Genomic DNA, 27,583 nt, shown 5'->3' with positions numbered 1-27,583 from the left:
TGTTTTGCCACAGCTGTCAGTGTTTTAACTCAGATTCTGAAAAGTTATCCTTACTAGATACTCTTGAGAATTCAGCAGAATGCTAGTCTCGCTCTGACAACAATTTAGACAATCATGCTTGTCTCAAGCATTGATATGACTTAGTGAGAAGAGATGCTGTTTTGGTCCTATTTTTGTAACCCAAAACTTTGTTACGACAACAGAATAGAAAGAATTGTGCTGTGAAAAAATAAAATCAAGTTTACTGTGGGATACAACAACACCTTGCTCAAATCTGAAGAAAACAATACCTCTCCTGAAACTCCCTTTCATGGAGGTTATTACAGTCAAACCTGTACAAGTGACCATCGCTACATAAGGACCACCTGGCCAAAGTGACCACTTTTTAGTGATCCAGTAAGTAAAGTTTCCCATTGACACAAGCATTTTAAAAGAATCCTGATTATAGTGACCACCTGTCCACATAGACCAGATTTAATCTGTCCCCCGAGTGGTCTTCTTGAGCAGTTTTGACTGTAATTTTTCTTTAATCACTTTTGTATGGTAATCAAAACTATCCACTTAATATATAGATGAGGGACAACGATTCTCCGAACCTAAATTCCCCGGAGGATAGCGCTGAACGGGTTTCGGACGCTAGCACAGCCGGGGATGACCAATCAGAAAGAAAGTTGCTGGCTGGTCAAAAGGTTGGGATACAAGGAAGAAGTTGTATTTGCTCTACTAACCTCTCTTTCTTTGCTAACAAAAACTAACTCAGTCTGTAAAAGAATTATTTGTTTCATATTGGAAACCATATTATTGACAATTCCAAAATAGTTTATGCCAAATTGTGAAATGTTAAAGAAATGAAAAATTCAAAGGGAAAGATCAAATATACAGCCAAATTTATAATATCCTTTAAGTTATTTAAAAGTTGTTTTTCTATATGAAGTCAAATTGTACTTCATTTAAGATGCTTCCATTGAAAATGGTACCAAAGAAACAAATAATTTCTTGGTTTCTTTCTCAGCCATAGATTTCTAACCAGTCCTATATTGCTCACATAATTACCATTATTATTCATTAATATACAGTCTGCACCTGTTTGAAACTAACCTTACTGTTTCTTTTCTCCAAACTTCAAGGACTTGCTGTGATACGCTGTGTTTCTGTTCATTTCTTGTGTGCAAAACATCACCTTTCATTCTGTAGAATCTGTTCTTAACCTTGTAGTGTGCATGCCTGTCTGTCTGTAGGTTACTGAAGACAGTGAAGGACAAAACGGACGCGGGAGAAAGTCGTCGTCAGATCTGGTATGTTGTTGGGGAAAATAAAATAGAGAACTTGCCTTCCTTTTCTTTTGATTTTTCTTTCTCGGTCTTCAAAGCCAAAGCAAGAAGGAAGATTTTGGGGAGAAGGTTTGACGGTGGTGCAATGCTATCATTCAAATGACCCAGGGAGTATACTATTTAGACTGTATTATTAAGAACTTTCTTTATCTTTATCTATTTCACTCACTCAGTTCTCTCCTATGCTTTGATTATTTCTGGGAATATGTTGAAGCCTCTCTAAACTTTGACTTTTTCTATCTGTCATTTAATCTTTTTTAGGTGCCATCTTGGAATATTCCATTTGCTCCCTTAGGGGATTCCACTTTGCTTTTTTCTCCTACTGAATCTGATCATTTTTCAAGGCTTGTCTAGGGATTTGAAGACAAGATATCATATATGATCATCATCCTTTGTCTTCTCGCTATTGTTGATTCTTCCAAGCATCTCAAGAACTCAAATATGCTTTTCTCTAAATCACACAGTTCTTTTGATCTACTTCTCCAAACAAATCTTATTATCTGCTACATTTCTTCTTTCCTCTCCATGTTTCTCCTTCCATCTTTTTAAACAAGAACCAGGTGGTTGGCTGGTGGCTGGACCAATCAGACGAGAGGCCTGTGGGAGTATGTTATGAATATTCATGAAGCTCATGCATATTCCTGTGTATGCAGATTTTGTTTGCACTTCAATGTTTGCTTAAGCTTTTTTTGTTGCATTTAAATGTATGGGAATTTGCATGGTTGCTTGGCTATAGGTTGCTCCTGGTGGCGTTGGATCGAATCCTAGCCTGGCAGAAAATGGCAATTATAAGGTTAGTGATGGCTTAGAGTAGTCTGAAAAGTAGATGTATTTTAGATGCATTTTTTAAATACTTGTAGTCTTCAAATGCTTGCTTTTGCCATTGCTTACTACCAATTGCATAGCTTTGACACTTGCCATTCTGCAACCATGCTTGCTTGTTGCTGTTATCGTTGTTGACATTGTTGTTGTTTGTCACTGTGTGGATAACAGTACCATATAACCATATTTAACATCATAAACTCCTGGCGGCACAGGAAGGCCGGAAACATAAATTTGATCAATCGTTTGTTACTTTTATTACCAACTGTATAGAATCATATATCATTAGAAAGCCTGTTTATTACCATTCACAATGATACCATATTTTTATGATCCTTCATTTAAAGGTTGAACTGATTATGCAAATATGCCACAAAACAAAAGTGCCATAATTTTCCTACTAACACAGCGTCTGACGTTGGCAAGGGAATATCAGCACATTTTGGGGCAATCCACCACGAAATCAGTTATGGCGCTCGTTGCACAAAAGTGTGATCATAGCAAATTACATGTAGGTGTCATTTTGAAGGAAAATATACAAGCTTTTCAGTGCTTGTAACTCATAATGCTGAATCTGATTCTGATCATCATAAAACAACATATGACGAAGAGAAATTTCGACACTTTTTTTCGTGACCTACTCACAAAATCAGCCCTATAGTGCTCAAGCCATGAATGTATGGTCATAGTGAACAACATATCATTTTAAAGAGCAATAAACAAGCTTTTTAATGATGCATAATACGATGCAATTGATAAAGTAATAACAGAGGTACACAATGATCAAAATTTGAATTTTCCTAACCTTGTGTTCTGAGTGTAGAAAGATTAAGAAACCCACAGCTTGGGCGAAAAAATTTTCATACCTCAATTCATGACTAAAATTCCACATTTCCATTTGTATTTTGCTACAAACCTCTCTAGCAAACATCAAAATCATTTATCTTGCTTATATCATTCTATTATCGTAAATTTACTCTAAGTACTTAATGTCAAAGACAAGTGGATATGAATGTCTACAAGACCGGTATAAAAGAGATAGTTAATAGAACATAAGACAATGTGAATCCCCAAGGAATATCTTATCTATTCAATGCTCATCTACATTGTATTCTTTCCTGAGATACCTTTCAATGTAGTGCCATAACCTAGATACAGGGTGATTACATTATCAACTGTTCAGGGGGTTAAAAGTGAGACAAAGTTTAAGAAAAATTAGATTAATCAATGTATTTTGTTAGAATTAATTATAAAACTTGCCCATAACATAATCATTACAATAGCATCAAGTACATGATAACATTTAAAAAAAAAAAAAAGATTTTATTCCATTCTGAATAATTTTCAAAACAATGAGAATGTGCCACCCCTTCGGCAATATTGGTAGGGTCCTGTCTCAATTGCTTAGATTAAAGCTTATTACATTAGACGTACTTGCGTACGTTGAATACAAACACTGTTCGGACAAGACTCGTTCTTGGGAACGGGGATGGAACCCTTGTTTAGCGTTACCAACAGAGTTTCGCCCATCATTGACTTACCACAGAAACATCAAGAAAAGGTATCATAGTTAGAGTTTAGACGATTCAAAATAACAGTTAATATGCACTTGTATGTACGTTGCAAAGACACATTCAATGTTAATTTCTGTTAACGTTTTACGAAATATGGTTAAACTTCGGCATTCTTGTAGGTCGTCATCATTTTGGCACATTTTAGAAGAAAATTTCAGGGTTTAACATTTATTTTTTGAGGATTATTCTTATATACTAGCAAGTAATCAGCTTTGTAAGGTACTTAAGTGTATCTTGTCCTCATCAAATATTTAACAGTGACTGATCAATATTGGTGGTTGTTGGAAAATATTAGCACTGTAAAACGTCAATCTCAAAATATTGAAGTTTGGAAAAAAACTGTGTAGTCTTATTATACATGTACTCTAGCATTACAGTCTGAGATTACTTGTCTAGTATATCAAACTCACTTAAAATGCAACATAATGATAATATAGATATCCTGTAATATTCATCTGCCGAGTTACAGTCATACATCCACCACTTTCAAAAACAGTATGTCCAAGAGATCTCTTGTGCAGCACCCCTGGATACCTGTATGCACAGTTTAGATTATATACAAGACACAGTCCAATATACTGTTATAATATAGACATTGCATTGAAAGTCTCTTCAGACGCAATTTAACAGGGTGCTAGATATATTGTGATCAGGCAAAATTATGTTAGTAGACATCACCCAATGGCACATATCATTTGCATTCAATTTTACAAAATGTAATAACTATATAGAAACAATTAGGCGTAACAATTAGGTTAGTTGCTTCATACAAATTGTCCAAAAAATTGCAATACTATAAATTAGAATCTATTTTGATTTTTCACTGTTCAAATAGGTACATGATTGTATAATTTGTATTCGATTTGCAGCAAAGCAAGGACACCCTGTTCTTCCGCGACAACAAGAGGAGGATCGACTATGTGCTGGCGTATGAGAAAAACGATGATTCGAAGAGCGAGGAGAAGAAGCAACAGAAGCGGGAATGTTACGAGGAGAACCTTAGATACGAGGGTCTGGAACTGGAGTACGAAGACAAGGAGGTGAGACGACGTTTGTTTGTTTTTATTTAGATCTCCATTAGTGTTTAGTTTTCACAAATCGTACACTATTCTTCCTGGAGTCCATAACGACGTCACTGTCAATTTCACAGTTAAATTGACTCAAGTCGTGTGGCTCTGTTATTATGAAAATGTAGTACAGAATAGGCCACACTAGAAATCCCGTAAGACACTCTCATCATCATCATCTTACACCAGAACTCCAGTGAGGTACACTAGATAAAGTTATTCAGCAACTTACCGACCCTAGCTTTTTTAAGACGGTTCACCCTAATCAAAAATACAACAGTTTTTTTACTTTGCGTACATCAATATACATGACTGTATACTTCAGTCATAATACTCTTTAGCAGTTACATAATATTATATTATGATATATGCTGAAACATGTAGTTGCACACAACTTTCATGTTACTTGTTGTTGTAACAGTTGTTTTTGTTACGTTTTGTAGCTTTCCCCTTTATTACATGTACATTGTACATGTACACCCATGCTAACAATTACAATAATTCTAATGTATGAAAAGTGTATTGTAACTTGCACTCACACACACACAGACACACACACACACACACACACACACACATGCCATTTTTTGATGAGGACCAATGACATCATTTGGTGATGACAAGTAACACATACACACAATTACACAATGTAGTTGTCAGTGTTTTTGCACACACACACATTCTACAATCATGTACTTTGTGATGTTCCATCTTTGTCTAAATTTGTGTAACTTCCATGCATACATTACTAGTAATACAACGACTAACCATCCATTTCTGTAACGCCCCCTTGTGTTTGTGTTTGTTACTGCGTTCCCCAGACAGAGGAAGGTTCTAATGTAGAACCACAGGAGGTATCCGTGTCATATCTGGTTGTTTTGTGGTGCTTCACTCAAGCTTAAGCTTGCTTCTTCCCCAACTCTTTTCCTCTCACTTACCCCCACCCTTCCCAACTACAGGGTCAAAATCAACTCTCTAACAGACAAATGTCACTTTTACAAATGAATTCAGATTACTGGAAGAGAGAAATTTTTATTTTGTTAAACTACTTAGTCTAAGATTGATCTGTACATCATTTTTAAAGAATAATGATTATAGATTTTGGATGCAAAATTCTTTTTATCTGATCATGATTTGACACCATGGCCAAAATTGACACAGAAAAACAATTTTTCCCTCTTTTATTATTTTGCCTTTTGTCATTTGACATATCTATTTTGTGTAGAAAAAATGCTCTTTCCTAACAAAAAAATATAAGTATGTTTTAGAGACAAGTCTGGATGGCTAATTTTGACCCTTTGTAGAAAGACACACACCTTAACCCTTGTCTATTCTCAGCTGATAGAACTTGGACCTGTGCTGGACTGGCTAGCTGCTTTTAGACACAATATAGTGGCTCATTATAGCTTCTTCGCACTACTAGGATCATATTAACTGTACTGCCACCTTTCTTTGTGATGTGAAACTTTTGTATTATGGTGTTTTGTAGATTGTATCAGATACTTTATATACCGACACTGTCCATATGAAAACTTAATATTCAAAATAACCATCTTTGAAGGCAGTTATGATCAATTTCATAGGGATTAAAATTAGACAAAAAACTAAAATTTCTAGTGAACCATTTCCAATGAAGAGCTCACTAAAAGAAACAAAATCCTTTTTTTATCTTGAGAAACACAGACGGAGTATGGCTGAGAAATCGGACCTCAAGTTTTATGGATTTAGCAAATTGTCGACAATTTTTTTGGAACAAACTCACTCAGTGTAAGGCTGTAGGGCGCCACTCATCTAAGCACTGAACTAATTGTTACTGTTACTGACAGTAATTGTTATTTAATTTAGCATTGCTGGCAATGCCATGTAATATAATTTTGAAATTATATTTTGTATAACACATCATTTTTGTTATATTTCACAGCTCTCACAAGATGGGAAGACCTACTATGTGAAAGTTCACGCACCATTCGACGTGCTCTGCAAGTATGCTGAACTCCTCTGTATCAAGATGCCCATCGCTGTAAGTATGAACTCCATACAACATATTTACCACAATGCGCAGAGATTAATATGTTGTTGGCTCAATGTCTCTTTGTTTACTTGTGTGTCCGAAGTCATTTGAATGCAGTAGAGTGGCTGGTTTCAACATTCTAGGACACTGACAGGAAGTTAGGTCAAAGGTGGTAGTGGTGTGTGTTCATCTTCAGATCTCTTTTCCAGAAGTGCTGAGTGCTAAGCATGAAAGTAGCACAGAATTCTAGCCAGCACTCGTCATTCCATCATTTGACAGAATTTTGTTTATTTATTTATGCATTTGTTGATGGTAAATTCCGTCAAACTTGACGGAAAAAAATCCATGAGTAAAGATGTAAAAATGTCAAAATTTGAATAAATTGATGGAAGTTTGTGCAAGGTGTCAAAAAAAGAAGACTGTCAGATCTTTCTGTGAATGGGAATTGGGGTGATGGAAAAAGCTAGAACCCTGAAGCAGTGGGTTCTATTTTGGTATGACAATTAGTCAGGGATTCGAACCCGGGACCTACCGTATGCATAGTAAGCACTCCACTAGGCTATTGCTGCAGTATTTTATGTGGTCCCAGGCACTGATATGATCCCTCTGTGTCTAGTTTAACGACCTGGAAGATGAAGACGACGGGAAACAGTGCCCAAACCCTATGAGACTGGACATTGAGGAGGATGATGACAGAGATGTCTTCACCGCACCCTTCATGCGCAACCGGATGAAAAAGTAAGATCATGGCGCTATCAGGCGCAGATAAGTACTTTCCAAGCAGAGGAGTGGGTCCGGCAGGTTTTTGATGTGTTTTTAGGTGTTTTTGTCGGGCTTTCTACTTTGTCATGTTTTTTTTTGTCTAGCTTGGCAAAGTACAAAGCCCGACAAAAACGCCTAAATCACGTCAAAAACCTACCGGACCCACTCCTCTGCTTGGAGAGTACAGATAAGTCTTAAATTGATAAAAATGATGTTTAAAACAATGAGCAGAAACTACTAATAGATAACTCTGCTTTGCATAACTTTTTTCTCTATATTTTTCGCCATAGCACATGTTTTGGGAGTGGGGTGATGGGATGATATCGGCAGGAGTAACTTTGGGTTGGTCCCTTTCTGCAAAAGTTTGCTTTAGAACATTGTATGGGGAGGGAGAAGGGACAAAATATGCAGTATTTGCTTGCAAATGTTATCCAAGTTTGGTTTTGTATCTACATTAAATGTACACGAGGTTATCATAATGTATAAATAAATTAACTAAATTGTTTGTTTGTTTTTCAGGTTCATGATCCCTCCAAACAAAGAAGACTTTTTCCACCATGCTGTCCGCAGTAGAATCGTAAGTACTGTTTGTAGTAATAGAATTCTTTCAAAACCTTTCACCCCCTCATAGAAATTGCAAATATTTTCCATCAATTACTCCATACACTGACATGTTGTGTTATACAAATAGCTGTTACTTTTGCCAAATTACTGAGCTGTTTCTTCTCTGCATAGGTGTACACCATCTTGGAACGCTGTCGCTACGAGGACGACAAAAAGAAAATCGGCATGAAGAAGATGCTGAACAACGGGTCCTACACTGCTGCCTACCCTCTTCACGACGTAGGTTTGATTTATTATTCATTCTAACTTATATTCTGTTACTTTATTACATGTAGCCTGAATAAAAGCTTTACTCTTAACTCTTAGTGTATGCATGGCCTTGGACTTCAACCTGTTACAAAGAAAGCAAAACAACTAATGCCTCTGCAGTTCCAAAGGAAGCTGCTAGAGGGCCCAAACTTTTGTCACTTTAATCACAACGCCTATGTACCACCAAAATGCTATGAACACATCTCTGGAGCACCAAGGGAATCCACCAATGCAGGAAAAATCTGATCTTTCTTTGACAGGGCAAGACCTAGCCACACAATAGATTCCAAAACAATCCATATCCATATAGCTTTGAGTTATGCTGCTGAACCATAACAATCCCAAAAATCATAACCCTCTTGGCAAACTTAAAGTAATAAGGCAAAACCATTGACTAAGTTGCAATCTTGTAACTCACTGTTGCATACTACATACAAACCAATGTTTTACCTAAGTGCGAACATTTACATTACTGTACTGTACTTTTTGCACACTGTGACATATATGTTCCTAATATTGTATGCACATAATTATCTAGGGACCGTACAAGAGCGAACACTCCAAACTGACCCACGGGTACAAGAACGACCGCCACCTCCTGTTCGAGGAGTGGGCTCGACTCGGCAGGTGGTACAAGTACCAACCGCTGGACAAGATCAGGTCAGGACCCCAACTCCGATAAACGCTATGCAACACTTTTTTTAATGTACAATGTATATATCGTAGGATGCACACAGCAAATTATGCATTTTGTTCAATTGTTTTTAAACTATCAACCAGAAGCTTAGGCATGTTTAATTTGCATGTCTATAGATAAAGAATGCTTATCCAAGTTTGTTGCTTTTTCTGAGAGCAAAAAGTACATAACTGCATTGTTCTTAACAATAAGCTAGCTCACTGTTTGAACTGCACATCCGCAGTGTGATGAATTGTGGGTAATATGTCAAAGTTTAAGTTACCTATAGTAAGACATAAACAAAACACATCTGGACATATACATATTATATCAATCATATTCTAAACAAGAACTGTTACAAGTTAGGGGCCTTCACCTTTGACCTTGTGCATGCACAGTTCAAACTGTGAAGCAGCTTATTACTGTTTCACTACTGTTTTATTACTGTGTTTTATTACTGTTAGTTACTTAGGGAATGGTGGTGAACCAAACAGTATGTTTTGTGTGCGTTTCTCAGAGATTATTTTGCGAGCCAGATATAAGTATCTACTTCTACTGGCTTATTACTATTCCATAATAGAGCAAAATGCATGGTGGGGTATCAAACAGTGTTTTGTATGTACGTTTCTCAGTGATTATTTTGCAAGCCAGATAGAAGTATCTACCTCTACTGGCTTATTACTGTTCCATTAGTAATCTGTAGAGCAAATGGTGGTGTATGAAACAGTGTTTTGTATGCGTTTCTCAGAGATTATTTTGGAAGCCAGATAGGTATCTACTTCGTGTGGTTGGGCCACTATACCACCATGCTCTGGCTGCCGTCGCTCTTCGGAATGGCCGTTATCTTTTACGGGCTCGGAACGATGCCGGGCGAAAAAGTCAGGTACTCGGCGCTAAGAGGTTGGGTGGTGGTCACACCGGTGGACGGACACACATGATGAATACACAACTAACGCTTTCTATTATTCCACGGCCACACCAATTGTATTACAGCAGGTTCACAGATTTTTTGTTTGGAAAGTGACAAAAGTGTGTCTGTGTAAAGAAAATAATAAAGGCGAAAATCTAGTAGGAATCAAGTACTGTACAAAATTGGTATGGTCTTAATAACAGGTGTAGGCATTTAACAGGGTTATCCTCTTTGCAACATACATTGTATGGCACTTCATCTGACATTTTACTGACTGAGCTTTTAAAAAAAGCTTAGATTTTCTACAATTAGTAAGAAAATAGTTAAATCTGATGCAGATGAGAGAATAACCAAAATTGTTGCAAAGTGAATTTCCCTGTTGAAAAAGTTTACTGGATCAATCAGTTGTAGAGGGGGATACCCTTAAACCATCTGATTTAACCAGCCAGACTTTCCATAAGATGCGGTGATGGGTTAATTTCTAACACAAAAATATTTTCTCTTTCCCTGTTTCTTTGTCTCTTTTCTTTTCCATTTTTGATACCCATTATCTCTTGCTCCAACTTCACCACTCCCAATCTCCTCCCACAATACCTTGCTCCATCATTTCTTACCCATCATGCAACATTCTCCCATCATGCTTTTCTTCCTCAATCTCCGTCATCCTACCTCCTCCGCCATTGCTATCCCATCATCCTCTGCTGTCTGCATGTTGGTGGCGGGAACCGTTATAGACAGTACTTCGGTGAGAAGATCGGGCTGTACTTCGCGTGGCTCGGGTTCTACACGAACACGCTCATTGCGCCCGCTATCGTTGGCTTCATCTGCATCTTGTACGGAGCAATCTCGTTGGGAGAGGATGTTACAAGGTAACGCTAACAACGGGATAAGGTTTTCTTTTCAAATCCATATCTGTCCAGTATATGTATATTATTGTAGAGATTGCGATCTGACAGAATTGATCTGGCAGAGATCTACCGGCAGAGATCCTGATCAGAGTCTCCGTCAACACTACAGAGATCACGATCAGGATGTTAGGATCCTAAATTTCAAGACAATCTATTGATCTGAATTGTGATGAATCGAAGTAGAAAAATTTTGACTGTCTTGTAAGGGAATATCTGATCATGGTTTGCTGGATTGCAATCTCCACTCTACAAGAGTCTACATGCACTTCATGTACACTTTGTAACATTATGAGAAAATGTGAACTGTATTCATTCAATTTGACATTTCCATACTGAGAATTTTGCCTATACATGTAATTAACTTGCTTTTTGGCAAATATTAGTGGAAGATTTTTTTCACCAACTCCATTTTTTAATTAAACCACTAAATTCTGATACAGATTTTGTCTGTTTGTTTCAAATTGATAATCTTCAAATTTAGAGAAAAAAAATTATGTTCGTACCAAGTTTGAGATGATATAATGACAAATTCAGCGTGTTAAATGTTGACATTTAGGATTCGTTTACTACTGTAACAACTTTTCCACTTTCTACCATTTGGTAAGTTCTGAATCTACACATCATAAAGTTATGTGTTAATGTGATTAATATCTGGTCTTTTCCGTTTTAGCCAAGAGATCTGCGGCTCCAACATTACCATGTGTCCACTGTGTGACCAGAGGTGCAACTACTGGCCGTTAAGCAACCAGTGCAGATACTCACAGGTGAAGGGTTAGCATTTCACAGTAGTCCACTCAGCAGCGCCACCTAGTGATTGTCTTGTGAACTGCACTAGCTACTGTAGGTGCAATATACATGTAATGGGTCTATCTTGCAGGGCAGTGATATCATTGTTTATCCCTATCCTGTTGACCTACTTGCTATATTTTGGTTAGGATTGTACTTGGCATGTGCATTTAGAATTATTAATCCGACAAGATGATATAATCATTAATCCAATTAGACAAAGATTGTAGTCCTAATCTTGCATTTCATATTGTATGATCAGTCTGAGTTGACATTTTGTCTAGAAATGTTAAGTGTTAGAATGAATGTTATAATCATTATGATTAGTCTTTAAATGTAACTCTTGTTAACCCTAGGCTTCGCACGTGATAGACAATCCTGCAACTGTGTTCTTTGCCATCTTCATGGCTCTGTGGGGTAGGTAGACTTCTACGTAGCTTGAACCGACTTAGAAATTTCTCTGTACATTAAGCATGCCTTAGTAATTGACAATGTCTTCTTGTTATGTTTCATAGTACGATTTACACATTTTTGGTGGTCATTCTTATGTTTACTTACTATAGAAAGAACTAGTATGTACGTGTCAATCTGACCAATGTCATTTCTTTGTTACTATTCCTAGTAACATAGTTTTCCAAACTAAAGGGAAGGAAAAAGAAATATAAAAGAGCATCACCTTGCTACCAAACTATATGTTGATGTCCTTAGTCTACATTAGGTACTTTTACAGTATACTTACTAACCAGTACAAAAATGTATTGTTTACAAGATATACGTCATATCACAAAATACTAGTACATGTACATGTACATCTGCTGTAACTTTGTGTGAATTGTACCAATATTGCTACTTCTATGTTGAGTTTCCTAAAATCTACAAAATAATGTATGGATTGTGAATTTGAAGAAACTGCTGTATACTGTTAGTATTCTTGACTTAACTTTACTGAACCCACCTCAGCCACCATGTTCCTGGAGTTCTGGAAGAGGAAACAAGCTGTGATCTCTTATGACTGGGACCTGGTGGGCTTTGAGGATGAAGAGGTGTGTAAACAGTGACTTACCGTAATCTTAAAATGTTTGCTGTGTTTTTATTTTTCTGTTTTGCTCTGACCAGTCTATTAGACAATTTTGATACACAATTATTTCAAATGCAAACTTAAAACAGTGTGAAAACTTCTTTCCCATCCTACCAGGACATTAAGTCCATGCTTATGATAATGATTTTTACAGTATTCAGATGAAGTAATCTATTTGTTTCATAGTCACCATGAGACAAGCAGAAAGAAGCCAAAACTACATGTAAATACATTATGAATGCAGAAATAATCAATATTATAGACTTATCCAGAAATATAAAATATCATATCCATGAACTCAACTATTTGTAATTGGTTATGATGACATTAATCCATGTCTTAAAAATGTTCTGAGACAGTTGACCTTTAGCATTGGAAACCATGGTTACATGATGCTCAAACTGACCCTTTGTATTCCAGGAGAGACCGAGGCCTGAGTTCGAGTCCAAGGTGTCCACTCACAGGATCAATCCTGTCAACAAGGTCAGAAATCATATTTGATTTAGTATTCATATATATCTAATCATTATTGAGCATGATACGTAGTTGGCAATTTTTTTAACTGGTGCCAGCTATGAATATTAACATTAGAAATGTCTTCAGTTATGGGCAAGTGGTAGATTTTGAATGTCAAAATAGCACTTGAAAAACACTAGTTGGAGTGAGATTTTTTTGTGACACCTCAGGGGCAGTGCCAATGGTTCCTCATTCAATAGGCCAATTCCATAGCCCTGCCTTCCTCTGCCAAAATATGCAAAATAAAAACATGAAATGCAAATATTTGACAGACATGCAACCACTCTCTTGGTTGAACTGCTAATTGTGATGGACAGTCAGGATGGATCTATCTGCAGAGCGAAACTTAGCATCACATGTTGATGTACAGGGAATACAGCATAGATCACCTCTGCATGTTGTTTAACTCCTCCCATGATAGGTCTATGTCATGACTCCAGAAGGGCTGGCCAATCTTAACTTAGAAATCTCCAAGCCTTACGTAGGTTCAACGTCCAAAACAGGTTCATTCAGAGTTATCCCACAGTTGGATCATCCAAAGTTTTTTGGGGTTTTTTTCAATCCAAGGTTCCTGACTCCCTATTTTTACATGTATTTCAAAAGAGAGTATTTTTCTGTTGGTTATCTAACCCTCATATATTAATGTCTCATTTGAACTTCAAATGATAACTATCATATATAACTAGCCTGTGACAGTTTTAGGATTGAATTGTTACAGGAATGGTTGTCATTTGGACACAAGTGAAAAAGTTTGTTCACATTTTCAGTTAAAGTTGATGTCATACTAAATCTGTTCAGTTCTCTATGATTGGACCAGATTTTCTGTTGTTGCCAAAGACTTATGGCATTGACATTGTTCTTTTTGTGTTTTGTTGCATAAAAGTTTCTTATTCAATGAAAGTTGGTTGTTTCAACCTTCAGAGGATTGATCTCAACAACTTTGTTCACATTGCATTTATTGTCTATATACTAGCTGTTTTATTTCAATGTTGTAGTTTTTCATTATGTATATTTTAAAGCATTGACTTTTCTTTGTTTCAGTTGGAAGAAGCTTTCCTGCCGTTCTACAACAAAGTACCGAGGCTGGTCTGGGCTAGTCTGGTGGTGGTCTTCATGGTGAGTGAGCCACTGAGTGAATGAGCAAGGGAGTAAACAAATGAATCAACAAAAAACAAATGGATGGATGGATCAGTGTATTGCAGGCCTGGGTTTCCTTCTATTGTACCTTAAGAAATTTTCAGTGACAAGAAGTATTGCTTTCATTGGTAAACATGATTCATACAATTTCTAGTAAATGTATTTGTTCCATGTTACTATATGATGGATGGATTCAGCATACGTCATGTACATTAACCCTAAGTCTATTAACATTAGGTCTGTTTTTTGGGTCTTATTACCTGGATGTCTAACCTTCACCAACATACATGTACATTATTTCAAGTGCAAACAAATAACTCAGTTAAACATAATATTATTTTAGTCCCTAATCATTAGTATAAATCTTCATGTTCCACAGTAATTGTGGCATTTTAATGTTTAAAGCCCAATTCACTGATTGCCTTGTTTTTGAAACTTTCCGACAGATCTCGTTGGTTCTTTGCGCCGTGTTTGCCGTGATCGTTTACCGGATCGTGATCGTGGTGGTGTTCTACAGGTCGGACCTGGGGCTCATCTCGGAACGTGCAAAACTCGCCACTTCAGCCACCGCCGCTCTGCTCAACTTGGTCGCCATCATGATTCTCAACAAGGTAAGAAATACTTTGAAGACTGTTAAAGAACCTACCACACTTATTGGAAAGAGTAGGGGGCCTTCCCGGTGTGGATCAATCAAACCTTACAGTCCAATCTTATGCAGCTTGTACTGTACAGAATCGATGTGTTGTGCCTAAAGGCAGTTAACTGGTTATGCAAAATGAAATAAAAGTGGCACATTGTTTCCTTGTTTACACATAAAAAAGTTATCAAAATTAATGTACGTTCAAACTCTGGAGAAATGAAAGTAAGCTCAAATTTCCCATTTGTCGTGTTTCAGCTGTACGAACGTGTCTGTTACTGGCTGACGGACATGGAGCTCCCGCGTACGCAGACAGAATACGAGGACAGCTTCACCTTCAAGATGTTCCTGTTCCAGTCGGTCAACTACTACGCCTCCATCTTCTACATAGCTTTCTTCAAGGGGAGTTTTGTAGGAAGACCGGGGGACTACAACTACTTCCTGAACGAGTACAGACCCGACGAAGTAAGAAACCGTAAATTCTGGAATATTTGCAATGTCTTGACCGGTGACCTCAAACATTTGTTCCATCCTCCATTGTTTTAACTATAGTTGTTTCAACCGCTAAGTCAAAAAATACTACTGTACAGTAACTGTGAACTTTGATTTTCAATGTGTTGCAAATTTAAATGTATTTGAATAACTTTCAGTAAATTTTAGAGCCTTGAAAGTTGATAGAAAAAACAGCAAAATGTTAGTCATTATCAATAATAAGACATAAATGCAAGCCATGAACCTTCTCATCATGATCCATCTGAATGTAAGGTTTTTCTTTCACAAACTTGATAGACAATGTCCACACAACTATAGTGTTGACTGCAGTTCACAAGCCAGTTACTAGGTGGCGCCGTTGAGTGGACCATTGTGAAATGCTAACCCTTGAAACCCAATCTTGCATTACCAGTGTGATGTTGGAGGCTGCCTGATCGACTTGTGCCTCCAACTGGCTATCATCATGGTGGGCAAGCAGGCCTACAACAACTTCATGGAGCTCATCTTCCCGTGAGTACAACTTTTTAAAAACATTTGCCAGTAAATGCAGAATATTTCCTTGGCATTGTTTCTGAACCGTTTTCCTTTGCCGAAAAAGTGTGTTCTTTAAACCTACACAAAACATGTCGGTCACGTAGTACAAAGGATAGAGGTTCAATAAGAAGAAGAGATAGTTGTCAAATCTGTCGTTCAAACCATGTAAGAAAATGGCACCTTTAGTTATTGAAACAGATGCCAGTTTATTAAAAACTCAATTTCAAATACATTTTCCCTCTTCAGAACATTTGAATTTATGATACCAGATCAGATCACAAAACATATTGAACACACTCACTGGTAATATGCTTTCCTTTAAATGGAAACCTAGATTAAATTTCATCAGAGTTTTCATTGAAGAGGTTCATCAGTCACATATATAAATAACAGTTACAAGAATATTCCTCAAACAGTGACTTAAAAAGGTAGCGAAATACTCACATCAGAGGTTTGTAGTAACTAATGGTTATATTGATTTTGCAGCATATGTTTAACCTTCAGCATGCTAAGGTAGCCATTTGGTACCAAATTTGTAGTTGTTATGGGGTTAGGCAGCAGGGAGGTTAAGCTTTGGCAATTCTGATGTTTTAAACTGGTTTTTGAGAGAAACGTGACGTTATGATTACAGGAAGCTGAAGAACTGGTGGTCTCGGCGCGGGAATATCGACCAGGACGACGTGCCCACGCAGGCGTACACGCGGTGGGAGCAGGACTGCGATCTCGTGCCCGTCCCCATCATGGCGCTGTTCCCCGAGTACTTGGAGATGGGTGAGACACATCAAATCAGTCTTTGTGTAATATTGTTATGGTAGAGATAGATGCGATCTGACAGAAACGTCAGTTCTACTAGTCAGTGAAGATCAATTCAAATCAGAGTCTCTGTCAACAGAGATTCCAGTCAGGATGTCTACTGGTAGAATCATAAACACACATTGCAAAAGAAAAGTTCCAAGTTTTCCTCCGGAAATGAAAGAAACATTAACAGTTAGAGGCTGGAATGCAGATAGTAAATTAGACTTTAGAAGTTCTAGATTATATTTTAGAACTGTGGATTTTGTAATACATTGGAAATGCACATGCAGGGCGTCATGAATTTGTGGTGGAGAGCTCATCTTGAACATAAAACCACTTAAGCCATTTCAAGATTAACAGCATTTACTTCATTTACTTCATTTGTTGTTGATTCCCTCTTCCCCAGTTATCCAGTTTGGGTTCGTCACACTGTTTGTCGCGGCGTTCCCCCTGGCACCGTTTTTCGCTCTGATCAACAACATCCTGGAAATCCGACTGGACGCCTACAAGTTCGTGACGCAGTACCGCCGACCGATGGCTGCCCGCGCTCAGGATATCGGCGTCTGGTACAACATCCTCGAGGTCCTGGCAAAAGTTGCTGTCATCTCCAATGTAAGAAACTTATCTTGAATACAGTATATTTATTTGTTCATTCATTTATGAATCTTTAGGGTGGTCCCTTCAGTTAACTAGGTAACCGATTTCCTAGGGAGCCCTTAAAATATGACTTCATCCAGCTAACAGACTTCAGTTAAGGTGGCAAAGTGGTCTTATGGTTAGGGTTATTATGCAGCTTCCTTTCAAACTGCAGCATACAATCATGTAAATCTGGGAGCTGGGAAGATGGTCTGCTGGTTAGGGTTGGTGAATTAGAATCTAAAGGTTCTAGGTTTAAAACCCTTGCAGGCTCCAGTATTGTGCCCTTGGGAAAAACACTTTACACCTGATTGTATTTCTTCACTCAACTCAAAGAACAACAATGTGGTATTTGTGCCCTGCAAATATTACTAAGCAATTTGATAAGGTAAACCTAACTTGTTATGTAAAGAAATTACTAAAACATCAAACTTTTTGATCGAGTGTATAATGTATTTCCATATATTTTAATGATTCCGTGCTTATGTTAATCGCAGGCTTTTGTGATTGGCTACACGTCCAACTTCATCCCGCGGCTGGTGTACCTGTACGGGTACAGCCCGGAGCCGGGCGTGTCCATGCGTGGTTACGTGGAGGACTCGCTGTCGTACTTCAATGTCAGCGACTTCCAGACGCTCAGCATCCCCAACAACCCCCTGGGGCCTGATGGGAACAACGTCTCCATCTGCAGGTAAGACATGTTCATAAGTTTCTCAACAGTTTGGTGTTGCTTGTGTGTGATGTAATGATGTAGTGGCACGATGTTTGCCCAGAGGTTCTGGGTTCAAATCTCTTGACATGCCCTGTTGAATTTGTTCCCTTGGGAAAGGCACTTTCCGAAAATTACCTCTCTTCACTCAGGTGAAAATGAGTAGCTCCCCTCAGTTAGGGACCCTCCTTTACCTTAGATAGGACGTTAAATGGGCAATCCGTGATTGAGGACAACCACACCTCAAACACGTTGAAGTACACATGGCCAACACACTTATAGAAAAAAGTAGTTTAAGCTAATAATGTATGATGTTGTCCCCTACAGGTTCCAAGCCTACCGCTACCCCCCGGGCGATGAGAATGAGTACCAGTACACGCTGCACTTCTGGCACACCTTCGCTGCCAGATTTGTCTTCATCGTTCTGTTTGAGGTAAGGCCACCAGATATTGTGTCGTCATGTTGGCGTAACTGTTAGGGTGTTTGGCCCAGGTCCTGGATTCAAATCCTCTGACATGCTTCAGATGTTGTGCTCTTGGGAAAGCCACTTCACATGACTTTCCTCACTCCACCCTGGTGTAAAAATAGGTACCTGACTTTGGTTGGGGAGGTTTAAAAGGCGGTGAAAGGAGAGGGTTGGGCTCTGCCTTCCAGTACCATGCCCTAGACACAGTGGATAACAACCCACTGCCTCTATAGGGTCCTCATAGGCTGTATAAAGCCTCGAAAAGGCTGTGGTACTACCTTTACCTTTAACAACCAGATATATAGCTATATCTATCTTCCTAGCTGATAGGAAATTGTTGATTACACATTCAGTGCTTGTTACTTACTTCCAAACTTGACAGAAATCTAACTTTGGTTGCCAACTTGCCTTTCGAAAGTACCCCATATGGTTGCTTGGCAATGATGATGAATTTTCAAAATTAAATTAAGTTGAAAACACCACAAAAATTTCAAAATGTACTGAATCTTTCCTCCCTGTTACAGCACATCGTGTTCCTGATCAAGAACATCCTGGCCTACCTAATCCCTTATAATCTTTCCTCCCTGTTACAGCACATTGTGTTCCTGATCAAGAACATCCTGGCCTACCTGATCCCTGACGTGCCCCACGACCTCCACGACCTCATCAAGCGCGAGCAGTACCTCACCACCGAGATGTTCTTCAGCAACGAGAAGGACCTCCGCCAGAGCACCGACCACCTCCACAACACGGACGGTACGCGCCAGCGACAAGCCTACCAACAGGAATAACCCAAAAATCAACCCCAAACACCCCTGTTTACGAAGTGAACCAACCCTCAACTACATGCAGCCCGGTTGATGTAGCAGCCTGATCTATTTGTAAATAGGGGTGGTCAGGGTTGATGAGATTTTTTTACATGCACACCCCTACTTTTAGAATCCAACTGTCTTCTGCTGCATCATTGCTTGTTTAAGTGGACATTAACACTTTTTAAAGTAGGGGGGTATAGAGTTGTCATAGACAAAGGGGAAAAGGCTGATTTGACAAGCTGAGAATAACCAAATTTTATAAAAGAAGAAAGACTAAATGAAATTGATATAAGACAGATTTTGTAACATAAGAAATATAATTGCAAAGTGGACATTGAATTATGCCGATTGTGGAAAAATGAAAACTGTTAAGAGTTGTTTACATGTGACATTCATAGGCTGTTCATTATACATAGTCAAGTTAACAAACAGGGTTTACAGAATTCAAAGTCACTTTCAAAACTATTTGATCCAAAATAGCCAAATTCTATGTATTTTAAAATCATTATGTTTTAGCCTGGAATTCATCCATTCTAGCTCTGGGTCACTCCAATGATAGCTTCCACGCAAAGTACTCTGGCTGAATGTCCCCATTGAAATGTTTGGTCCTTACGTCCTACATTGTTTCAGGAATCGAATATTTCTCAGAAGCAGTGTAACAGGGTCAATCTTACGAATGCCTGTTCAGAGCCGGTTACCATGCCGTTACGAGGACCATATGACTCGGAGCCAATCAAAAGTCTTGCCTAATTTTTGGCAAATATTCAAATGCCAATTGTTTTTCCATTATCGGGTTCCAGACTATACTGCATAGAAGCGATCAAAGCAGTGAACAGAGCTAGAATAGAATGGATTCCAGGCTAGTAAGTGTACCAAAAGAAAAATCCAAACTGTTGAGTTGGCCTTGGTGAAGAAAATATATTGGGTCATATTCCTCAGCTCAAAAACCACTTCTAAAAATGTAATTATTGTATTCAAAGCTTTCAGTAATTGCTGGAAGCAAAGACTAATTGTTCACAGTGAAAAAATTGCTAATAACTGAAAATGAACGCTATCTTTATTTCATGTAGGTGTGCAACTTTTGTCATATGACAGTTTTCTGTAAGGATTTTATCTTGTTTCTTTTTAACCTCCAGGTTGCTAAGGTAGCCATTTACTTCCAAATTTGTATTAGTTATGGGGTCAGGCAGCAGGGAGAAGGTTAAAAAGAGTTTATGAAGAGGGTACTTTGAGTTTGGTTGAATAATTGTACACGTTTTTTTAAAGTATGATGACTTGACAATCTTAGACTATATAGCAGTCAAACTAATTTTGTTGAAAATTTGATTTAATATTACATGTATATATCTTTTATCAAATGCATTTTGCAAATAGGAACTTTGGGGTAGTGAATGATTTAGAATGCATGTGATGCCAAACTCTACAGTTTTATCGCACTCACATTCTATCAGTTTGTTTATTGTCTGAACCATTTTTTTACAGACAAACTGTACTTAAAATACACTTTAAAAGTTCAGACTAAACCTTTTAGAAGTTCCAGTCACACTTATTTTAAAATTCATCTATTTTATTGTCTTATGGTCTTCAAATAATTACCTCAACTGTAGCTTTTGATTGAAATTATAAAAGAGAGAAAACTGGACATAAGCTTTGGACAATTGGGTATTGGATGATACTGATTCAACACAGTTAGTATGTCTTGCACCCAGTACCTTTGTTAGAGATTGCAGTTCTTTCGTAGTACCCATAGTTGCCTGTAAATGGCCAACTGTACTGTACAATCATCTAGGGTGGACTTTTTGTGGGACTTTTTTGCACAAACGCAAGTTGAAACCACTTAAGTCGATGTAGTGGCCACCGTGCACAGCAATAACAGACAGCATCAGTGCTACAGTAACTGTGTTTGGAGCAGTGGTGTATTTTGTGCATCTAAACAGGAAAAAAGAATATCTTCAATCTAGAAATTAAAAGGCAAAACAGAGAATTTTCAAGTAGATGCTGAGGCAAGCAAGACTGCAAGGAAAGGGAACTGCTGTACATGTAGATTCAAACCAAAAACTGTTATGCTGTGAAGCTAGTGTTGGAAAATGAGAAAAAAAAATTGAATTGTCAAAAATAATAATGTACATGTACATGCCTTTTTCTTTGAAGAGTAATATCTGTCATTATCGATGATGATTGCTACAATTGCTTTTCACTGTCCTTTATCAATGATTTTGTCATTACCAAATTGTTCAGGTGCTAGGGTAATTTCCAAGCAGATGTAAGGATCAGGCTCATTGTGTTTTATGTCATTGTTTTCGTAACATTTAGTACTCATTTCTATCAGTGTATTTTTGTTCATGGTTCGATTTTTCCTGTTAAAACTACAATACTAGAAATGGGTACTAGATGTCACAAAAACATGTGTGAAACACTGAAAAAGAGCCAGATCCTTACATCTGCTTGGAGATTAGTTATAGATGCAATGGTAGTTCAAAAATGTTTTAAGTCTCATCCAGAAGCAAAGAGAGTAAATCCAAAATTGTATACTATAAGGCCTTATGTCACTGTCCACAAAAAGTCAAATGTTTGTTGTCGTTTCTTTGCAGGTGCCGTGCTCAGAAAATCAGTAAGTGAGAGGGAGACCAACCTATGATATTGGCATAAGTATTGGCTCTCTTCACGCTGCTTTAAATCAAATCAGATCAAATCAAAATCATACTGAATCAAATCAAACCACCCCAAATCTCTCTGACCTGCTGATTTTCAAACGTCTACAATTAGCAAAGAATGGTTGAACGTATGATCGCTTTAACATCGCGTCTTGCACAGAAATGTTGGCAAGTGTTTTTGTGGACCTTAGTGTATATGGCTTTATAGTGTACAGCTATGGGGATGTACATCCCTTATTTTTAGGTGTTACGAAGAATGTATTGAACTACTGTTGTACTACTAGCTGCTTTATTTCTTCATTTCTTTGTTGTTAACATGTGCATGCAGTTACATGCTTTTTGCACTGATTGCTATAGCTAACACCTATGATACACTGGATCATATTATAGTTGATGATATTGTATCTTATTCTACCGGTAGTATTTCTAAACAGTGTATGTATCCATCCAAAGATGTGCAAGAGATATATAGAAAAATCGTAATTCAGTATAGCTGAAAACATGAATTTCTGTGATTTTAAGATTTCAAATGATCTTTTTACAAATTGTCGATATTAGTGTCTTATTAGTGTGAACCATTAGTCTGATTTTCCACCGTACTTGTATGAAAATTCAATGTACAAATATTTAGTATGTATTTACATTTTACAATGTAGTCTCGCTTGTCATATAGTAGTGAAAGTATCATAACATTTTAGTAGTTGTACAGTAGTTTAGTGGATTGCAGTAGTACTTTATTGCTTTTTGGTCACTCAAGAATTATAGAGAATGCACAGAACTTGTTTTCATAATCAATAAGACGATGATATCTTCAAATTTATTGATTGTAAATATCTTAACTCTCTGTTGTCTACTAACAATTGTATATGAAAAAGTGTGCTCTTGTAACGCATTGTCCAGACTGCTATGCCTTCTATACCAGGACATTGTATCCTTGTACGAGCGTATTTCTGCCAGCAGCACATTTTAAAAAGACTCTTACCGGAATTTCGTATACATGTCTCGGGGTTGCTGCAAAAAGATTTGTATGAGACCTGTAGATGGCTTTGGTCCCAGTGATTTTCATGTTTCAGTGATTATAGTGTGAGTACTAGTCATGATTCAGCGTGGAAAATTGTACAAAATTTATACAATAAATTTTCACAACAGATCTTCCTTGTGTCTGTTTTTGTTCTAATAACCTACAAATAAATGATGTAGCTGATATACATGTTTCTACGAGTAGTCGAGTAGATAGCCAACATTTGCCAGCAGAGGAAGATTGCTTCACTTGTCGAAGTGGTGTAATAATGCCATCTAGCGGAGCACAGCTGCTGTGCAAGATGATAAACTTGCATTCATTATCTCCATGGAAAATGTGTAGCCTCCACCAGGCCCTCTTACGGGCGTATGAATCGTAGAATTCGGCAGAAAAAGGAATGATTAGATGGTAGAGTCAGTCCACAGTGAAGATCACATTTGGCCCGTTTCAACGGAGCCAGCAAGTGAAAACCTGGAGTAGTTAGCCAACAAGTGAAACCTTGAGTAGTTAGTAAATACTGAAATTTTAGAGGTGGTTAAATATTCACAGTTGTCATGGTGACCTATTCACCACAAATTGTAAACAACATAGAAAATGCTTGTTCTGTCTTCTTCAGTCTACTTCTTTGCTACGAACTCAAAACCACCACAAACACTCCATTGTCTCCCTACCACGAAATTGAATACCCATGAACTTTAATAGTTACAGTAGTTGCAACATTTGGGCAAGTTAAGCTCCAAAGCTAGCCACAATAACAGCTGCACCAAAGAACCAGTGAACAAAGAATCAAAATAAAAAAAATTCAATATAACAAAAGTTTAATGACCTAAAGAAAGGAAAGAGAATTTCCCAAGGTCATCTATATTCTACAGATAATATAATACTCAATAAGAAATGGAAGATTAGATCTTAACATGAATGCAACATCGGTTAGTTGGTGTTTGTCAATACTAAATACCAAGATGATATAATCAAATCTTAATCAAATACAATATTGAGTTATAGAAAGTTAAATCTTAACAAAAATACAACAACATGGTTAGTTTGTGTTTATCAATAGTAAATAGTAACAAATACTAATACTGCAACATTCAGTTGTTGTCCACTGATGATAAATAAGAACAAATATTAGTCAAATCTTCATATAAATGTTATACATAGTAATTACTAGTAAATACACACTGTACCTACAAATGCAATGCTTTTCCTTTGTGGACATTGATAGTGAATACAAGTAAAAAATAATGGTGAAATCTTAACATATGTTTAGTAGTTACTTCTGGTACCCAAAACCAGTAACAAATAATAATCGTGACATTATAATGCAACATGGTAAGCTGGTTTATATTGGTAGTGAATACAAGAAATGTAACAAAAATCAAATCTTATCATCAATTGAATGTTTTGTTGTACACTTCCCTCTCCAATTTATCGTCTGTTGTACATGGACCGTAAATACTAATAGAATAACAAATAATGTACTTGAATATCAATACACATTCAAGTACAAAATGTATCTTCAAAATGATAAGTTTAACTTCTTCATAGGCAAATCAGCAGTCAGTACAATTTACTTTAATCTGACACATAAAACAAAAACATACGCTTAGCAGAACAAGAGAAAAGCATCCAAAGACTGTTACCCTTGAAGTTACAATCAGCAACCTGATACAATCTATAAGATAGTAACAATATTGTACTAGTATTTCTACGTATAAGACACCGCAGTAGCACTTTCATATATTGTGCATAATTTTTCCACAGCATAAGCTTGTAGAGGCAAATGGAGACTTGAAAAGGTTTTCATGTGGACAGTGTGTTGTTTTTCTTTTCTGCATACATGTATGTTACTGTAATCATTCTTGCACAAAATACTTTCTCTTCAAAAATCTACAGCATACTTCTCTAACTTCTAAGCCTAAATAATCCCTGCTACCTACTATTCCTGCGTCAGTCTTACACCGTTGTTCATTTGTCTCTTGGTGATGCAAACACCGGGAAGATCCTTTCCTTTTATTATTGGTCTCAAAGCCTTTGCTTGGTAAATCAAATTAATGGAGAGACTACTAATAGTAGTATAGTCTATAGCATATAATGTATATCATTAAGCTTGCCAACTACAGTAACATTGTACTTTGAGTCTCAGGCTGTGATGTAAGGTACATCTGCCTTCACATACGCCTCCAGTATGATCTTGTTATCCTTGATGTATCCCCTCTGTGGATCACAAACCTCATGCCACAGCATGAAATCTGAGAAACCCCAATTGCCTTCATCGCTATGGAAGATGTGTCGAAGATTCCGTGTATAGGTCTGAACACCATTCTTCTGAGGGATCAACCGCAGCTCAGCTGATGCACTGCAGGACCACAGGCTTTTGGAGTCAGCATCACACTGCAGGTAAAAGCCTAAGCTCTTATTGTTGGCGTTGTGTTCAGGCTTGGCTAGTATTTTCCATGGCAGGTTGCGGATGAACACTGCAGGACTGAACTTACTCTCTTTGACCTTGCTGAAGTTCTCCACTGTGAAGCGAATGGTTGCCTCAGTCTGCAACTCCTCCTCTTCCTCCATTTTCTTCTTCAGTATTTCTTCAACGAAGATGTTTCCAAGGATGATTTCCTTCATTCCTCGCGGAGCATCTGCTCTCACGTAAGCCTCCAGCACAATTGTGTTGTTTTTAATGTATCCCTTCTGTGGATCACACACCTCGTGCCACGGCATGAACTCTGCGAACCCCCAATCGTTCTCCTTGCTGTAGAATATGTGTTCAAACTTCCGTGTATAAGTCTGAACACCATTCTTCTGAGGGATCAACCGCAGCTCAGCTGATGCACGGCAAGACCACAGCCTTTTTGAGTCAACATCACACTGCAGGTAAAAGGCAAGGCTCTTATTGTTGGCGTTGTGCTCAGGCTTGGCTAGTATTTTCCATGGCAGGTTGCGGATGACCACTGCAGGGCTGAACTTCTCCTCATTGAGCTTGCTGACGTTTTCCACCTTGAAACGAAAAGTTGCCTCTGTTTGCAACTGTTCCTCTTCCTCTGTCTCCCCCTTCAGCAAATCTTCATCATCGCTGTTACCAACGATGGTTTCCTTCTCACCGCAAGGAGCATCTGCCCTCACATAAGCCTCCAGCACGATCTTGTCATCCTTGATGTATCCCTTCTGTGGATCACACACTTCCTGCCAGGGCATGAACTCTGCGAACCCCCAATCGTTCTCCTTGCTGTAGAAGATGTGCTCAAACTTCCGTGTATAAGTCTGAACACCATTCTTCTGAGGAATCAACCGCAGCTCAGCTGAGGCACTGCAGGACCACAGGCTGTTGGAGTCAGCATCACACTGCAGGTAAAAGCCTAAGCTCTTATTGTTGGCGTTGTGTTCAGGCTTGGCTAGTATTTTCCATGGCAGGTTGCGGATGAACACTGCAGGACTGAACTTGTATCCAGCTCAGCTTGCTTTTTGGCAACAGCGCTTGCCTTGTCTTGGTATTTAGTCATTTTCTGCCTGGCAACTTTCAGTTTATCTTTAATCTTTGCTCGGACGTCGACAACAGCATCTACCAGGTAGCCATACTTGTGGTTCTTGTGCTGCAATACCGTGCAATCTCGACAGATGGGGTGCTTGCAAGTCTCACAGTAGAACTTCATCTTCTCATCATCATGTTTTGGACAGATTGGCAGAGATTTTGACTTCAGTGTTTCTGTCTTTGTGATCATCTGCTCTTTAAACTCTGCAGCACCGATGACTTCATGACTGCGCGTACGTTTGCCACGACGGTGGGCACAAGCACAATCATCACACAAGAACTCTTCACAGACAACACAGCCATGGCTAGCCCCTTCTTCTTCACAGTTGTCACATGGCACTTTGTCATCTTCCTTGCTTACCAAACTCTTGTGAGCTTGAACTGTATCACTCAAGCTCTGGACAAAGAAGTTGTTATTTAGACTGGCAACTCCACCCTTGGGAAGCACAGTTTCAGTCCGGCATGTCGGACACAGAAACTTGTTCTTCACTTTATCTTGTGCAACAAACTTCTTCAGACAATCCTCACAGAAGGTGTGAAGACACGGCAGGACCTTGGGATCTTTAAATGGCTCCAGACAGATGGTACATTCAAGAAAGTCACCAGAAATCTTGCTGAGAAGGCTGTCGTCCTTCGTTTCTTCTTTAGGCTTTAGACCTTCCATAGCCTTGGAACTTTTCCTGTAACAAAATCATTCAGTTCAGTTAGTGTATTGCATGGCTTATCTAGTGCTTGCAAAGTTGAAGTTATCATGATTGACTTCAGCTTTCAATAGTGTTAGGATTAGGCCATGCTGATGTGTGCATACACATAATATAAAAAGTATGGCAAAAGAAAAAGTTGCCTT

At 38.1% G+C, this 27,583-nt stretch overlaps 1 protein-coding gene across 13 annotated transcripts in view; it reads left to right on the top strand.

Moving 5' to 3' along the window:
• LOC136421605 (anoctamin-4-like) overlaps positions 1 to 23,336 on the top strand; it is a 49,586-nt gene extending 26,250 nt beyond the window's left edge. For 4 of the 13 annotated variants that reach the window (XM_066409048.1, XM_066409055.1, XM_066409052.1 and 1 more), the window contains 23 exons: positions 573 to 689; positions 1,239 to 1,295; positions 2,068 to 2,124; positions 4,597 to 4,767; positions 6,716 to 6,814; positions 7,422 to 7,543; positions 8,087 to 8,144; positions 8,303 to 8,410; positions 8,979 to 9,100; positions 10,761 to 10,895; positions 11,605 to 11,698; positions 12,077 to 12,137; positions 12,681 to 12,763; positions 13,219 to 13,281; positions 14,356 to 14,430; positions 14,898 to 15,062; positions 15,347 to 15,553; positions 15,993 to 16,090; positions 16,746 to 16,885; positions 17,316 to 17,521; positions 18,043 to 18,236; positions 18,582 to 18,687; positions 19,314 to 23,336. In XM_066409048.1, the coding sequence (XP_066265145.1) occupies positions 573 to 689; positions 1,239 to 1,295; positions 2,068 to 2,124; positions 4,597 to 4,767; positions 6,716 to 6,814; positions 7,422 to 7,543; positions 8,087 to 8,144; positions 8,303 to 8,410; positions 8,979 to 9,100; positions 10,761 to 10,895; positions 11,605 to 11,698; positions 12,077 to 12,137; positions 12,681 to 12,763; positions 13,219 to 13,281; positions 14,356 to 14,430; positions 14,898 to 15,062; positions 15,347 to 15,553; positions 15,993 to 16,090; positions 16,746 to 16,885; positions 17,316 to 17,521; positions 18,043 to 18,236; positions 18,582 to 18,687; positions 19,314 to 19,511 (2,736 nt within the window). In that variant the 3' untranslated portion in view covers positions 19,512 to 23,336. Of the gene's footprint in view, positions 1 to 572; positions 690 to 1,238; positions 1,296 to 1,885; positions 1,937 to 2,067; positions 2,125 to 4,596; positions 4,768 to 6,715; positions 6,815 to 7,421; positions 7,544 to 8,086; positions 8,145 to 8,302; positions 8,411 to 8,978; positions 9,101 to 9,864; positions 10,000 to 10,760; positions 10,896 to 11,604; positions 11,699 to 12,076; positions 12,138 to 12,680; positions 12,764 to 13,218; positions 13,282 to 14,355; positions 14,431 to 14,897; positions 15,063 to 15,346; positions 15,554 to 15,992; positions 16,091 to 16,745; positions 16,886 to 17,315; positions 17,522 to 18,042; positions 18,237 to 18,581; positions 18,688 to 19,313 lie in introns of all 13 variants that reach the window. The other 9 variants (XM_066409049.1, XM_066409056.1, XM_066409051.1 and 6 more) reach the window with 9 other exon arrangements.
• The last annotated feature ends 4,247 nt before the right edge of the window (positions 23,337 to 27,583 follow it).

The sequence above is a fragment of the Branchiostoma lanceolatum genome, chromosome 16, assembly GCF_035083965.1.
Source record: "Branchiostoma lanceolatum isolate klBraLanc5 chromosome 16, klBraLanc5.hap2, whole genome shotgun sequence".
Classification (NCBI taxonomy): Eukaryota; Metazoa; Chordata; class Leptocardii; order Amphioxiformes; family Branchiostomatidae; genus Branchiostoma; species Branchiostoma lanceolatum.
This window is presented reverse-complemented; position numbering and strand designations above follow the sequence as displayed.